The 13,308-nt window shown below is 36.3% G+C and overlaps 1 protein-coding gene across 1 annotated transcript; it reads right to left on the minus strand.

Moving 5' to 3' along the window:
• Positions 1 to 1,717: 1,717 nt before the first annotated feature.
• Positions 1,718 to 12,955, minus strand: LOC129359967 (interferon-induced, double-stranded RNA-activated protein kinase-like). The gene is made up of 19 exons (XM_055029971.1): positions 12,699 to 12,955; positions 11,340 to 11,469; positions 11,104 to 11,246; positions 10,897 to 11,020; positions 9,875 to 9,933; positions 8,952 to 9,104; positions 8,717 to 8,849; positions 8,566 to 8,633; positions 8,380 to 8,470; positions 7,908 to 7,957; positions 7,388 to 7,454; positions 6,867 to 6,922; positions 6,648 to 6,767; positions 6,413 to 6,535; positions 6,131 to 6,326; positions 5,338 to 5,472; positions 4,841 to 4,939; positions 4,623 to 4,685; positions 1,718 to 4,504 (listed from the first exon to the last, which is right to left on the minus strand). Exons 1-19 carry the CDS (start codon positions 12,812 to 12,814, stop codon positions 4,391 to 4,393), a joined length of 2,040 nt encoding a protein of 679 aa, XP_054885946.1. The 5' UTR covers positions 12,815 to 12,955; the 3' UTR covers positions 1,718 to 4,390.
• Between the last annotated feature and the right edge of the window lie 353 nt (positions 12,956 to 13,308).

Consider the following 13,308-nt stretch of genomic DNA (forward strand, 5'->3'; position numbering starts at 1 on the left):
CTATTCAATGAACTTGAACTAAATTCTGAACAGATACAATAGTTTTCAGTGTTTTAAACATCAGATGACGAGAACTATTAACAACACATAGTTAAATTAAACAAGTACAAACATAAGGCCAGACAATTAATTTTTACAAATCTTCTTTATCTTAACAAGAATTTTTGAAGAATTAGGTTTTTAGATGTGCAAAGCTGGTAGTCATGTGCAGCTGTAATTGTGGCAGTAGGTGGTTTTACAAAGTTATCAGCTCAAAGTGGCCTGAATTGAAATGCATGCCACAAAATGTTTTAAAGTAATATTCCAATATTTGTGGTTTGCAAAATATGAAAATATTTAAGGAGTAAGGGTACTTTTCTGAAACACTGGAAATAAATAAAATCCTGAAATAAAATCACATTCATGATGATTATGTAAACTGCTGAGCTTCTAAATCTGACCTTAAATCTGTCACCCATGAACTATACAGAGGTGTGTAGAGTACACAAAAATTGTACTGAAGTCAGAGCAGCACTACTTAGGTATTATTTTACTCAAGTCAAAGAAAAAAAGTACTTTTTACTGAAGATCTTTCCTAAAAAAAAGCAACTCAAGTACTGAGTAATCTCTAATCTAAGCTTTTTAAATGTCTCCAGACAGAGAAATTTTGCATTATGTGGACATTCTGGTATTTTAAAGATCAATATGAAAATAATTCAAGTAACATAATTTTACAATAACAAAACTAGGCAAAACAACACCAAAAACAAACAAACAAAAAAACATTTTCAAATACAATTCTTTCAATATATAAAACTTAAAAAAAAAAAAAAAGAGCAGTGTTACTTTATAGCAATTTTACTCCGGGAAAAGCAAACAGTTCAGTGTCATAATAATGACTTAGTATTCCTAAAAGTGTGTTTTGCTTTCAAAAGGTTAGTCAGGTAAATGTAACTAGTTAACTAGGAAGTTAATTGTGTATATTATGATTTCAACGTTTCTTTAGGTGCAACCAGAGAACAAAGACACTACGCAAAACATGCATCAGATGATATGCAAATAAAACCCTGAAACCCACTCAGGCCCTTAAACAGCACTTGTCCTGTTTGCTAAGTGTTGTAGACAGTGGCAGGATGTGGCTGCAGAGAGGTGGAAAGTCCAGGGTGAAAGCCAACAGGAGCCTGGGGGCGAGACGCGTCATGTGCTCATGCTCCAGTAAGCTCCGGTTCACCAGAGGTTAAGTGGGTTTTAGCATAACAGAAATATAAGAACAAGCAGTGAAGGAGGGCAGCGCTATGTGACAGCCTCTCATAAATCCTGAATTCTCATTTTGATTTTGAAGCCCGCTCCCGGGCGAGGTTAGTTCCCCAAGACACACAGAGCAAAAACAAACTCTGGTTGCCGCTTCTGAGATGAGGCTGTGCACTGAGTAATCACTCGCTGAGACCCCAGAGACCGCAGGCAGACTCTCTGACTTGTGAGTCCATTTTACCCCTGGATACATGGTTCATGCCACTGACCAGGAGCTCTGCTTCAGCGCCCACACAGCTCTCAGAGGAAGTGACCTCAATACATTCAATAACCCTGCTCACAGGAGCACGGCTGCTGCAGAGGACCACAGACTCTTATCTTAGAGGAGAGGATGCTGCTCAGTTGGAGCAAAATGTCAGGAGAACAAATGTTTTTAAGTTTACACACACAGAAATACAATTTATCACCACAAATATTTATCCAGTAATAATGCTTCAAGTGTTACATTGACACAAGATGTCTTTATTTCTTTTATTCGGATCCACATTAGTTGACGTTCCCTGCATCTACTTCTCCTGAGGTTCACACATTCAACATAAACAGCTAAAAATACAAAACATACATAGATCACTTCAGACGTTCAATATAATGACAAAAATAGACAAATACAAACATAAAACATAGATCAGAACAAATGAATATTACTATAATGAAATGTATAATATGTATAATTATATTGTCTTATATCAATTGTGGGTTTTTCCACATTGTCACCTTCCTAAAATAATTTGCCAGAAAATTGTTTTTGTGATTTGTTTTTGCCTAAATAATTTTTGACAATACAAATGATGTTATTTGTTAACAATAATCACATTTGAAAGAAAAAGAAGAAGCTTAGGCCGTTATTTTGGGAAGGTGACAATATGGGGGTTAAAAAATAAACAATAAATGTAACAGAACATAAGATTAAGATCATTCAGGATCATTGTTTTTCTTGTAAACACCTTCCTGAAGCTGGTCGATATTCACTCTCCTGATGTATCTCCAATACATTTTTCATTTGCTTCAGATAGTGTTTAAATACACAATAACTCCTAGATTTATGGGTGAACCAGAAGATCTGACCAAGATTTGGCAGGAAAACGCTAAAAATAGGACTCGTTTATATAAACTACCCATATTTTTGGCTCCTCTGTGTTATTGTGGTTGTTAAGGAAGCACTGTGAGCTGCAGGAGCTGATCTGCACTGATTACCTGCGCCTCACCCGGAGTTTGCGTGATTGTGTGAGATCTGCTATTTGGCCACTGTGACTGTTGTTTTCCACCGAGATGCTAATCATGCAGCATGTGCCGGAGGCATGATTAAATGTCACACACGCACCCCACCCCTTTGTCTGCTCCCCCTCACTGTGAACAAACCTGGATCACACTCAGCTGGGGGAGACCTGGAGTCTGCACACACAGCTCAGCAGAACAACAGCTCCACCTACAGGTGGAGCCTTGAAAGATGCTCAGTGCGTAAACCGCAGCATCATTCCTACTCCACCTTCCATGGATAGTGTAAACTCAGGAGGGTATGTGAAAAAATGTATGCAATTCAAGGCACTTTAATTGCATTAAAAGAGTTTTAAAAAACTTTTTCAGATTTTGTCTGAATATAACCAAAGTTTTCTGTGTATTTCATTAGTATTACATGGAAAAGACCAACAAACATTTGTGCAGCATTTAGAAAAAACACATAAAAATACTGAAAAAAATTTGCTGATTCTTTTGAGGGCTGAAAGTCTCCAACAGTTCTGTATATCCAGAGACAGACATTTTTCAACATTCGGCTTTGAAAACTGTATCAAGATCAGTTAGATTAGATGGCGATCACCTGTCAATATCATTTTTCAGATATGGCCAAGAATTATTGAATGGATTTAGGTCTGGGCTTTGACTGGGCCATTTTAACACATGAATGTGCTTTGATCTTAACCTACTGTAACTGAGGTGAAATGTTTAGGGCCGCTGAACCTCCAGCTCAATTTGAAGCCTTTTCCAGCCACAGGTTTTCTTCTAAAAGTCCCCTCTTCCTTTTTAATAACATTCCATTGATGTCATAAACATCAATAGATTGTTAATAACATTTTATTCATGTTATTAACCTTATTAGCTGATATGAAACTCATACCAGCATTTAAGAGAATAAGTGTATAGTGAAAGTTATTTCCCTCTTAGCTCTTTATTTATGCAAGTTAGGAGGTGGATGCAGTTTTGGCAAAGCTAATTATTAGATACATGCATGCCCTGTTTATTTCCCACAAATATTATCCTACGGATATGAAACTCATACCATCAGCTCAGAGAACAGGTGTGATTATGCAGAAAAGCTTACATCTTTTGAAACTCTTTATTTATCTGATTTAGCCAGAGATACAGATTTTGGTACAGCAAATTATTAGCCTTCTGTTATTTGTATGCCCCGTTTTTCCATCTCAAAAGATATAATACATACGATCACACCGGTAGCTCAGAGGATATGTTTCATTATGTAGAAAATCTCATATAACACGTTGCCATCCAATATTTCCACCTTGTGTGGGTTTGCAAAGTTTTGTACTAAGCAACAAAACTGGGAAACCTGTAGATTTTGACTTAAATCATTAACAGAAGAAAATGGTTTATGAATGAAATTTAAAACCAAAAAACTTAACAAAATCTAAAATTTCACTACATGCATTTTTGTACATTGTTTAAAAACAAGAGCATCCTCTAAATGATTGTTTAACTTCCAAAACATCAAAGTGCGTCATGTTGCTGAACTTAATGAAGTTTCAGAGGGGTAACAGGTTAATAAAATATGCAGCTTGCTTTTTGGGAACCCAACAAGCCCACCTTTAGTTTTTCCTTCCAGTTGTCCCATAGATGTTTTTTTTAAAGATGATCTATCTCTTTGAAAGAATAAGAAAATTGGCTGCTAAAATGACCCTAATCATGTTTTTTAGAACAAGCATGATTATTTAAGTTGTAATTATTGCAAGACATATTTTAAATCATAATTTTGTTTCAATGCTAAAAATTCCTCCAAAGTGCTGCATGTTGACAACTTTCTCCACAGATCATGTGAAAATAAAGCATCTCCTCCTCCTGTACAACCAAACTCTCATTCTTTTGACATTCACACACTGTGCTGATCCAGGTGTTGGTTTGTTTCCTCCAGTTGTTTCTTCACTTGACTTGGTTCAGGTCGATCTTTTGGGTTCTCAGACAGCAAAGATTTGATTATTCGATACTAAAATGAAAAATAGGAACAATGAACCTTGATTAGTATGAGGTTCCATAAAGTAAGTTTCTGAAATAAGTGCATTTAGTGAATAAATTGGCAAAGACTTAAAAACATAACAACATACCTCAAAGGGAAAAGCCCGTGTAAACTCTTCGGGAAGCGTGTTGTTTCTTGCATCTTTCCAAATCTAATAGTAACAAAGAAGATTTGACATGATAATAGTGAATTAGATCAGTTTGGTAAGACAATAATCCTATATCACATTTTAAAGAAAAATAGTACAAGAGAAAACACACAGTGATTTAATACATTTTAAAATCAGTCTTTTTATGAATGACTAACCTCTGCTTTTTCGTGGCCAGTTGAGATTTTCCAAAGGAGTTCAAAAAAGATCAGACCCAGAGAAAACATGTCCACTTTACGATCATATCTATTACTTTCCTGTTAAAACAATACCAAAAAGTTAATGTGAATTATTTGAGAATTAGCTTGTGCATTGGAATTGGTTTTTTGCACAGCGGGTAAACAGTTATGAGCAGGGATGCATGCAGAAAGATACTAGGTTTTACTAGAACACCTTCTCTTTTTGGTGTGGACAAAAAAAACTGCCCTTCTGAAATTGTTTAATTTATTATTTGACACTGTATATGTGTCGGCAAAGACAACTCAGAATGAACATATCCGCCCAATTTGGTATTTCTTACACTGGTTGCCCATTTCCTTTGGAATTGATTTTAAGACCTTATTTTTAGTTTTTAAATGTCTAATGCCTTTATTTTTTATTCTCTTCTACAATAAAATCAATAATGATGTTAGCTCTAGCACAGTACTTTACTTACTTGTTCAGGAGCCATGTACATTTTGGTTCCTGGTCCTTCTGTTCTGTCGATCAAGATTTCATTTCTGTCAATAGTGACGAGACCAAAGTCCCCAATTTTCACAATCCCATTTTTTCCAAACATTATGTTGGGAGGCTGAGAAGTGAAAAACAAATAAAGTGATTAAAGTGATTATCAAACTTCTTGGATCAAACAACTACAACCTTTATAAAAACTAAAATTACTAAACCACCAACATACTGAAATATAGGCTGATGATAATAGATGCCCCATATATTTATGAGGCATCATATAGATGCCCCATATGTCTATGGGGCATCTATATGTATCTATATGTATATCTATATACATATGGGGGCATATGGGGTATCTATAGGGGCATTGCCTGATGATTTGTGACTTAACATCAGGAAGTTTTTGAAATGGCTCATTTTCAAGACACTAAAGAACCTGAACTTATTGCCAGAAACCATCTGAATGTTTTTTTTTAAGTACTTGGTCTGTTTTTAGAAGCAGACCCAAAAGAAAGTACAAAAATATGCAAGATGTGAATTTTGCTCAACAGGACCCCTTTAAATATTTTGTGTAAAATAAGGACAATATTTTGAAGTTCCATCATTGATTATATGCAGTTTGCTTCAAGCTAAAGAAGTTTCCCAATGAAACTTTCAAGAGAGAAATTGTGGTAAGAGAAAAAAAAAATGAAGGCACAACACAAGCATGGGAGAATCCAATAAAGGAAGGAAGAATTTACCAACCAACCAAACCAGTAGTGTAAAAGCCCGAGCCTCACCTTAAGATCTCTGTGAATGAATTTGTTGGAGTGAATGTATTCGACTCCACTGAGTATTTGCAATGCAATAGGAAGACTGTCTTCTCTTCTCTTTGGGTGTGGTAGTTCCTCCTCATTCTTTGCACCAATCCATTGTTTAAGGGTTTCAGAGCCACATAATTCCATCTTAATGAAGAGGTACTGTCCACATGTGACACTTCCAGGTAATAAAAGGAAAAATTTGATTTTTCTGTCAGTCTGTATGATTAATTCAATTATGTGAAACTAGAGGAGAAAACTTACTGTTTTAGTTTCTTTTGGACTCTCTCTTGTTGCACTTTTGAATCCTCCATCCAAGAGTGGTAGTATCTGACAATGTTTTCATGTTGGAGATCTGATAACACCATCACCTCTCGTAAAGCTTTTCTAAATCAAAATAATACAAATACAACTACCCTCAGTGAAACAATTTCAGTTTGTCTTGAAATCTTTAACCAACGTTTCTGTTTTTGTGCCCTGAGCAGCACCACATACTCACTCTGTTCCAGGAACGATCTTCACTGCATAATCCAGGCCCACCAGTTTTTCCTTCACCTTATAAACACGACCGAACCCTCCTCCACCAAGATATCCAAGGATCTCAAAATCTGATGTGAAGCTTTAGAAATTAAACAAATTGTTTAGACACAAAGAAATGCACTGGTCTTTAATATTTATTAAATTTGGACTTTTAGTGCAATAAAACATTTTTCAATACCTTGACTGCACTGCTGGGTTGCTTATATTTGTGGTTTTCTGGTTGTCCACATTATTCTGGAAAAAAAAATCAATAATGGGAGTATTTTAAAAATAGAAAAGCATTAATTGAGAACATCTGAGTATTTGCACTACTTAGAGAAAAATAGTGCAAATACTACAACTTCAGCCCTTGGTAGCAATGTCTCCTCTTTGATTTGAAACCGCAGTGCTAATGATCTACAAGAGTACATAGAAGTGTCAAGGCACATTTTAGAGGTACAGTTCAAATTTTGGTATATAGCTCTGATAGTGTGTTTATTTTGTATGAATACTGATTTGTTTTTGCAGAAGGCTTAGGATGATCAAAACTTGTATTTCTATCATCCTGAAGCAGTTTCAGCCATGAAAACGTCATACTAATTTCTATAAGATACTTAAAAAGTCTGCAATGTTTATCTTTAAATGTATATTAATAGATAACATATGAGTGTCTACATAAGCATCAAACAAAGCAGTCATGGTTTAACATAAAAGCAAAACCTGGTCCAAAGAATCCACAGGATCAGATGAGCCCGTCATCTCGCTCTGTGAAGGCTCAGAGGAGTCTCTTTAACAAAACATTAATAAAAATTATTGTTTAACAGCGTTCCTATTTAGGTTCTATATTCTACAAGCTGGTTTAATATAAGTAGGTAAGAAGTGTGACCATGAATAAACAGCCATTAACCTGCAGCAGACAGCGGTCACAACCATCTCAGTTTTGATTTCAGATATACGATACTGTTATAAGTGTTTGCTCACCAAATAATTTTTGTATTGAAACATATTTGGGTAAACCTGGCTGTGAAAGGCCCAGGCTGAAAATGACGCTTAAAGCAGGTACGTCCCTCTCTACATGGGGCACCTGTGCACCCCAATTGGCCACAGGGTGACCTGGTAGCCATCAGGAAGGACTGCTTGCTACTGAAGTAAGATAATGACTGGTCATTCATACTCCACACATCCCCACTAAAACAAAACAACACAAAACAATGTGCTCTGTCTTTTTAAGAGGACTTACTGTGACATGGGTGATGGTTCATTTTCTCCAGATCCAGTTTTTCTGGGCATCTAAAATTCACAACAGTAGATCTTTTTTCTTGTTACTGCCTAAAACTTCACACACTTGGTAAGAATGTATTTTCCCAGTAACTACAGTAACCTGCAACCTTCACACTGCTTCACTTTCATTTAAAAATATTTCAATCACAAGCTTCAATATTTTCTCTGTAATTTTATGCCAACCTGTCGAGACAAGTTTTACTCCTTCACTCTGCAAAATAGAAACTACTTTTTCCCACCTAATTTTTTTAAATTCAATGGCCACAGGTTTTTACTCTCAGATATTTACACGTGGACACACTTAGCAAGTTTGTCTCAAAAAGATGACCTGGCTTTGCTTTACAATGTAAATTATTGCATAGTCTTAAGGTATCCTACAGAGAATGGATTACTGCTTTAACTATCACACATTTTAACTATGATAAACAAACCTGGGCGTTGGAAGGGTTTGAGGAATCAGCAAATGTTATTAAATCGCTTGAAGTCGTTTGCATGTTGTGTAATGATGACTCATGTAAATTTCTGAAAAAGAAGACAAAGAGGTATGTCTACATGAGTACAGCCATAACATTCAGCTCTCCAATGTATTCGGCAGTTTTTGTCAGGAAGTGCCTTACAGTGCATCTGATTGTGATGCTGCTGCTGCATCACAATCATCTTCAGATGCTGTTGATCCGACTGACACCTGAAATGCAAAAGAAGAGTTAAGAACATTTTAATTTGCCCTCGGCTTGAACTTGATACTAGCAAAATCTGAACCCTGTCCACCTTGCTGTCATTGTCTGACTGCTCCCGAAGAGCAGACCAGGCCAACTTTGCTGCTTTCTGTTCGGCTTCCTTGATCTTCTTACCCTCAGCGACAGGATATTCCCTTGTCCCAATTTTTAATTTGGAGAAAAATCTGCATTGAAGAAAAAGAATCTTGATATCTGTAAGTTTACTTTAACATCAGTCAGCAATTCAGAAGTAAAGGCAAAACTGGTTCAGTTAAGAAGATTCTTACCGACGGTTATGAGGAGGCCCACTTGTTTCTACAAGTATAAATTCAGGACGACAAAGGTTGTTCTTCTGACAGTAGTTGTGGATAATTTCAACAAAATTTGACTCCGTACAGCTGTTGTCTTCAGTGTTCATACTCAGGCTTTTTGTTTTTTCACTTAAACAAACAAACACAATTTCACATATGTGAAGACATCTAAACTAAACAACAGGGGATAAAACATTATTTTCAAAGTATCGAGACGTTGACTTGGACAATTCAGAGTTGATCAACTAACATTAAAACTTTATCTGAACGTGAACTAAAAACCTATAATCTGAGAAAATCAAAGTGTGGTACTTAGAATTTTAAGCACTTCCAGGTTCTATTCTTTATGTTCCTATTTTACGTTATTTTATATAAGGTATGCATTTCTCTTTATCATTTAACTAAAATGTATTGTGCATTAAATTATTAATTATGCACAGAGGTTTGTGGGAGTTGCACCATGTTGTCCATCCATCCATTGTCTGTTCATCCTTATCCCTATTGGGGTTGGGAGTTGCTGGTGCCTATCTCCAGCTGCATTCTGGGCGAAAGGCGGGGTACACCCTGGACAGGTTGCCAGTCTGTCGCAGGGCAACACAGAAACAAACAGGCCAAACAACCATGCATACACACTCACACCTAGGGAGAATTTGGAAAGACCAATTAACCTAACAGTCATGTTTTTTTGGACTGTGGGAGAAAACCGGAATACCAGGGTCTTTCTGCAAACTCCGTGCAGAAAGACCCTGGGCCAGGAATAAAACCCAGGATCCTCTTGGCTACCAACTGCACCACTGTGCAGCCCTGCACCATGTTGTGACAATGATAATTTATAATTGCAGTGTAGCATTCTGAATTAATCTCCACCCATAATAGATAACCCGCTGTTATTTACTCACCTGAGACCAGTTAAGTTTTTATTGACCATCTGATTTTGATGAACTGGGGAATCTATGACCTTAAAGCAAACATAAGATAATTAACAAGAGGAATGCTGCCTGATAAGTATTAGAAAGTTATTTACATAGAAGTTTGAGGCTAAGTAAACAAACTTATATGGTCTGTATTTTTCTGCAAGGTGTTGAAAAACACAGTCTATTATGTGTATCAGAGAAACTATGTGGTGTCCTACTACAGAATATTTGCATATGGGACTACCCATGCTTGATTAGTGAAAAGTGAATACAAATTAGTGCAAGTGAATTGCTTGTTTCATTATAGATGCTCAACCATCTGACTCCAAATAGATGCATACAAGGATCCACTTTAAAATGCACCAGCATACCTGTGGACCTAAATAGCCCCACAGTATAATGCTGCCACCACCATGCTTGATGGCTGGTACAATGCTATGAGGTGTGAAAGCACAGGATGAATTGATGTTCCATCAACAGAGTGATCTCAAACACGCATCCAAACTACTCTATGAAAGAATAAAACAGGCTGACATTAAACTTCCAGAACTGCTTTTTCCTCTCTCATTATGCTAAAGGGTACAGATTATGGCCATTAGTCACATCTGGGCCAGAAAATCTATTTTAATTATCCCAAAAACTACAAAAAGAAATATGGTAAAATATGAAGTTAGGAGTTTGACATAAGCTTGTTTCTACAATGATGTTATTGACTACAATAACATCAACAAGCTTTTGGAAGCATTTTGGAACAAAATGTTCCAAAAGTGGACATTTAAACAAATATTAGAGGGGCAAATACTGTATGCAAATATTTGAGTGGATGAAAAATACTGTAAATTCAGAAATCAAACCCAATTCTTGTTTCAATTAATCTTCCCAGTGTGGTATTACCATCCCACACAAGGAAAACAACAGTTCTAATGCAAGACATACACAAAACTCCGCACAAAATTTGCATGCTATGATGTTTGCATCAAAATGTCTAATAAACTGTATCACCTTACCTCTGGAGGTTGACTACTATTTATTATGTCGTACACCAACTTGGCAGCTTTCTCCTTTGCTTCTCTCGGAGTTTTTCCAGAGACTTCTGTGTATTCAGTGTCACCCACTATAAACTTACACCATCTAATTCAGCAAATGTATATTTATGAATTTCAAGCGGTTAGTTCATAGCAGAGACAAAACGTGCAGCAATGTGGTAGTCTTACGGAGTTGTATTATGGGGTCCAGGCCGTGTCGTCTCCACTGGTTTTACAGTCACTCTGTTTGTTTGACCGTATTGATTGAGCCAACATATGTAGTTGATGTCATTTTCCCTAGCAGGTGAAGATGTTTCTGCTGAATATTCTGCCTGTCAAGACAACAATTATTCACCATTTAGGGCCTAAATAATTGTTTTGAATTATTGCATGTAGTTCTATTTCGCACAGAAGAGGAATCTTACTGCGTCTTGTTCTTGGTCTCCACAAAGACATCTTATTGCATTCTGGGCTGCGTTCAGCTTGGCATCCTGTTTGCTTTTTCCCACGCCACTAGGGTAGGGCTTGCCATCTATAAGAAATCTCCCGGTGAATCTAAAAAAAAGAAAAAAAATTAAGTCAAACTCTTTCTCCATGTCATTCATTTGTATAATACAATTTTTATCCATAAGATGACAAAATCATCTGTACAACATTTATAAGAAACAAACGTTACACTTTTCTCAAACAGCTTTGCATGTCTGGAAGTTGAGAATTTTGTCCTTTTTTTCTTTACAGTTATGTCAAGCTGAATAAAATTGGATGGGCAACCATTTGTGAACTCCAGTTTTCAAGACTTGCAAAAAATATGTGTATCTCTGCAGCTCCTCCAGAGTTAAAGTGGGGCTCCTGCCTCTGGGATGCACTTATTAATGTTCTCTTGATGTTGACGACCATATTTTGGGAGGTTTTCAACTGTCATATGCCTAACTTCCTGCTTTAAACTTCTCCACAGGGTCTCCCTGCTGTGTGTTCCTTGGTCTTCATGGTGTTGTTTGTTCACTGAAGCTTTCAAACAAACATATGAGGCCTTTATAGATCATATGGATCAAGACTAAGATTTATGTAGATATTTGCTGTTTACTAATCCATTCATTCTGAAGACAGTTGCCCAGTATTTCATTTAGAAGTAATAGATTACACCAGGTTAAATACATGTAGACACCACACATCTCAGATTTATATTATTTCTCTTTCTCTTATAATTTATATTGGTATATCACATAAGCTCTTAATACAATACAGCAGTTTGTGGTCATACATTCGTACTCAAACCCTCCACTGTTTGGCCTCTACTGAATAATCTATCTTTGTGTTTTGGTCTTCTGCTGCTTGAGCTTGTTACACTAATGGAACTGCACCCCATACCTGGAGACAAGGCAGGGACTTAACATGTAAAAGGTAAGAGAAGTAACTAGTTGTTTTCAGTTAGAGTATAGATACATATAACAAACAAGCTCATTTTCAGCAATTAGAGGTAGATGTCATTTGAAACTGAATATTATATAATATTGTTATAAAAGTCTACCTGTTTTGTTTAATCAAAACTCACATAATACAGTGACAAAAACAATTATTAATTAATTTGTGTAATTATGTCAGCACAATTTTGATTAATAACTATTTTCATTATTTATTACATAATGACTGATTTCAGCAGTTCTTATTGCCCAGTTCACGAAACTGTACTTATCATTACCTGTCTTAGTTTCTCTATCAAAGCCCAAATGCGGACTAGCCCAAATGCCCTTCCCACATTTGAAAAGAAAAATATTAACACTTACTGTTTATTATGATCGGGGCCCAAGGAGTTCAGATGTTCATAAGTTACCTTCAGACCACGTTTCTGTCCATACTTGTTGAGATTAGAAATTGCGTTTCCAGCGGCTAAGAGCTCCATCGTAGTCAGTAAACCGCGTCCGGGGTGTCTGGCTGGTCTCTGCTTCAGCTTCAGCCGAGAATCAAGACTCTTTTCGAGCCAGCTGGTTTGTTCTTTTCTAAGTTTCGATTCTAAAATCCAGCGGGGCGAATAGAAACTAAGCATTACGACTTCCGGTAAAAGGCGGTGAAAAGCGGAAGTTCTATCAGTTTATATGGAACAATATCGACGGTTGCAAGAAGTCTAGGAATGTGAAGAAATATAAAAATGATTTGTGTTTAATGCCTCTTTTGTGAATTCTGACTACATTTAGGGCTTCTGCACATATCGAAATTCCATACGTTTACAGACATACGTAATTTCGAAATTTTTCTATCTATCTATCTATCTATCTATCTATCTATCTATCTATCTATCTATCTATCTATCTATCTATCTATCTATCTATCTATCTATCTATCTATCTATCTATCTATCTATCTATCTATCTATCTATCTATCTATCTATCTATCTA

The sequence above is a fragment of the Poeciliopsis prolifica genome, unplaced genomic scaffold (genome assembly GCF_027474105.1).
Source record: "Poeciliopsis prolifica strain line A6 unplaced genomic scaffold, Auburn_PproV2 SCAFFOLD005, whole genome shotgun sequence".
NCBI classification, from domain to species: Eukaryota; Metazoa; Chordata; class Actinopteri; order Cyprinodontiformes; family Poeciliidae; genus Poeciliopsis; species Poeciliopsis prolifica.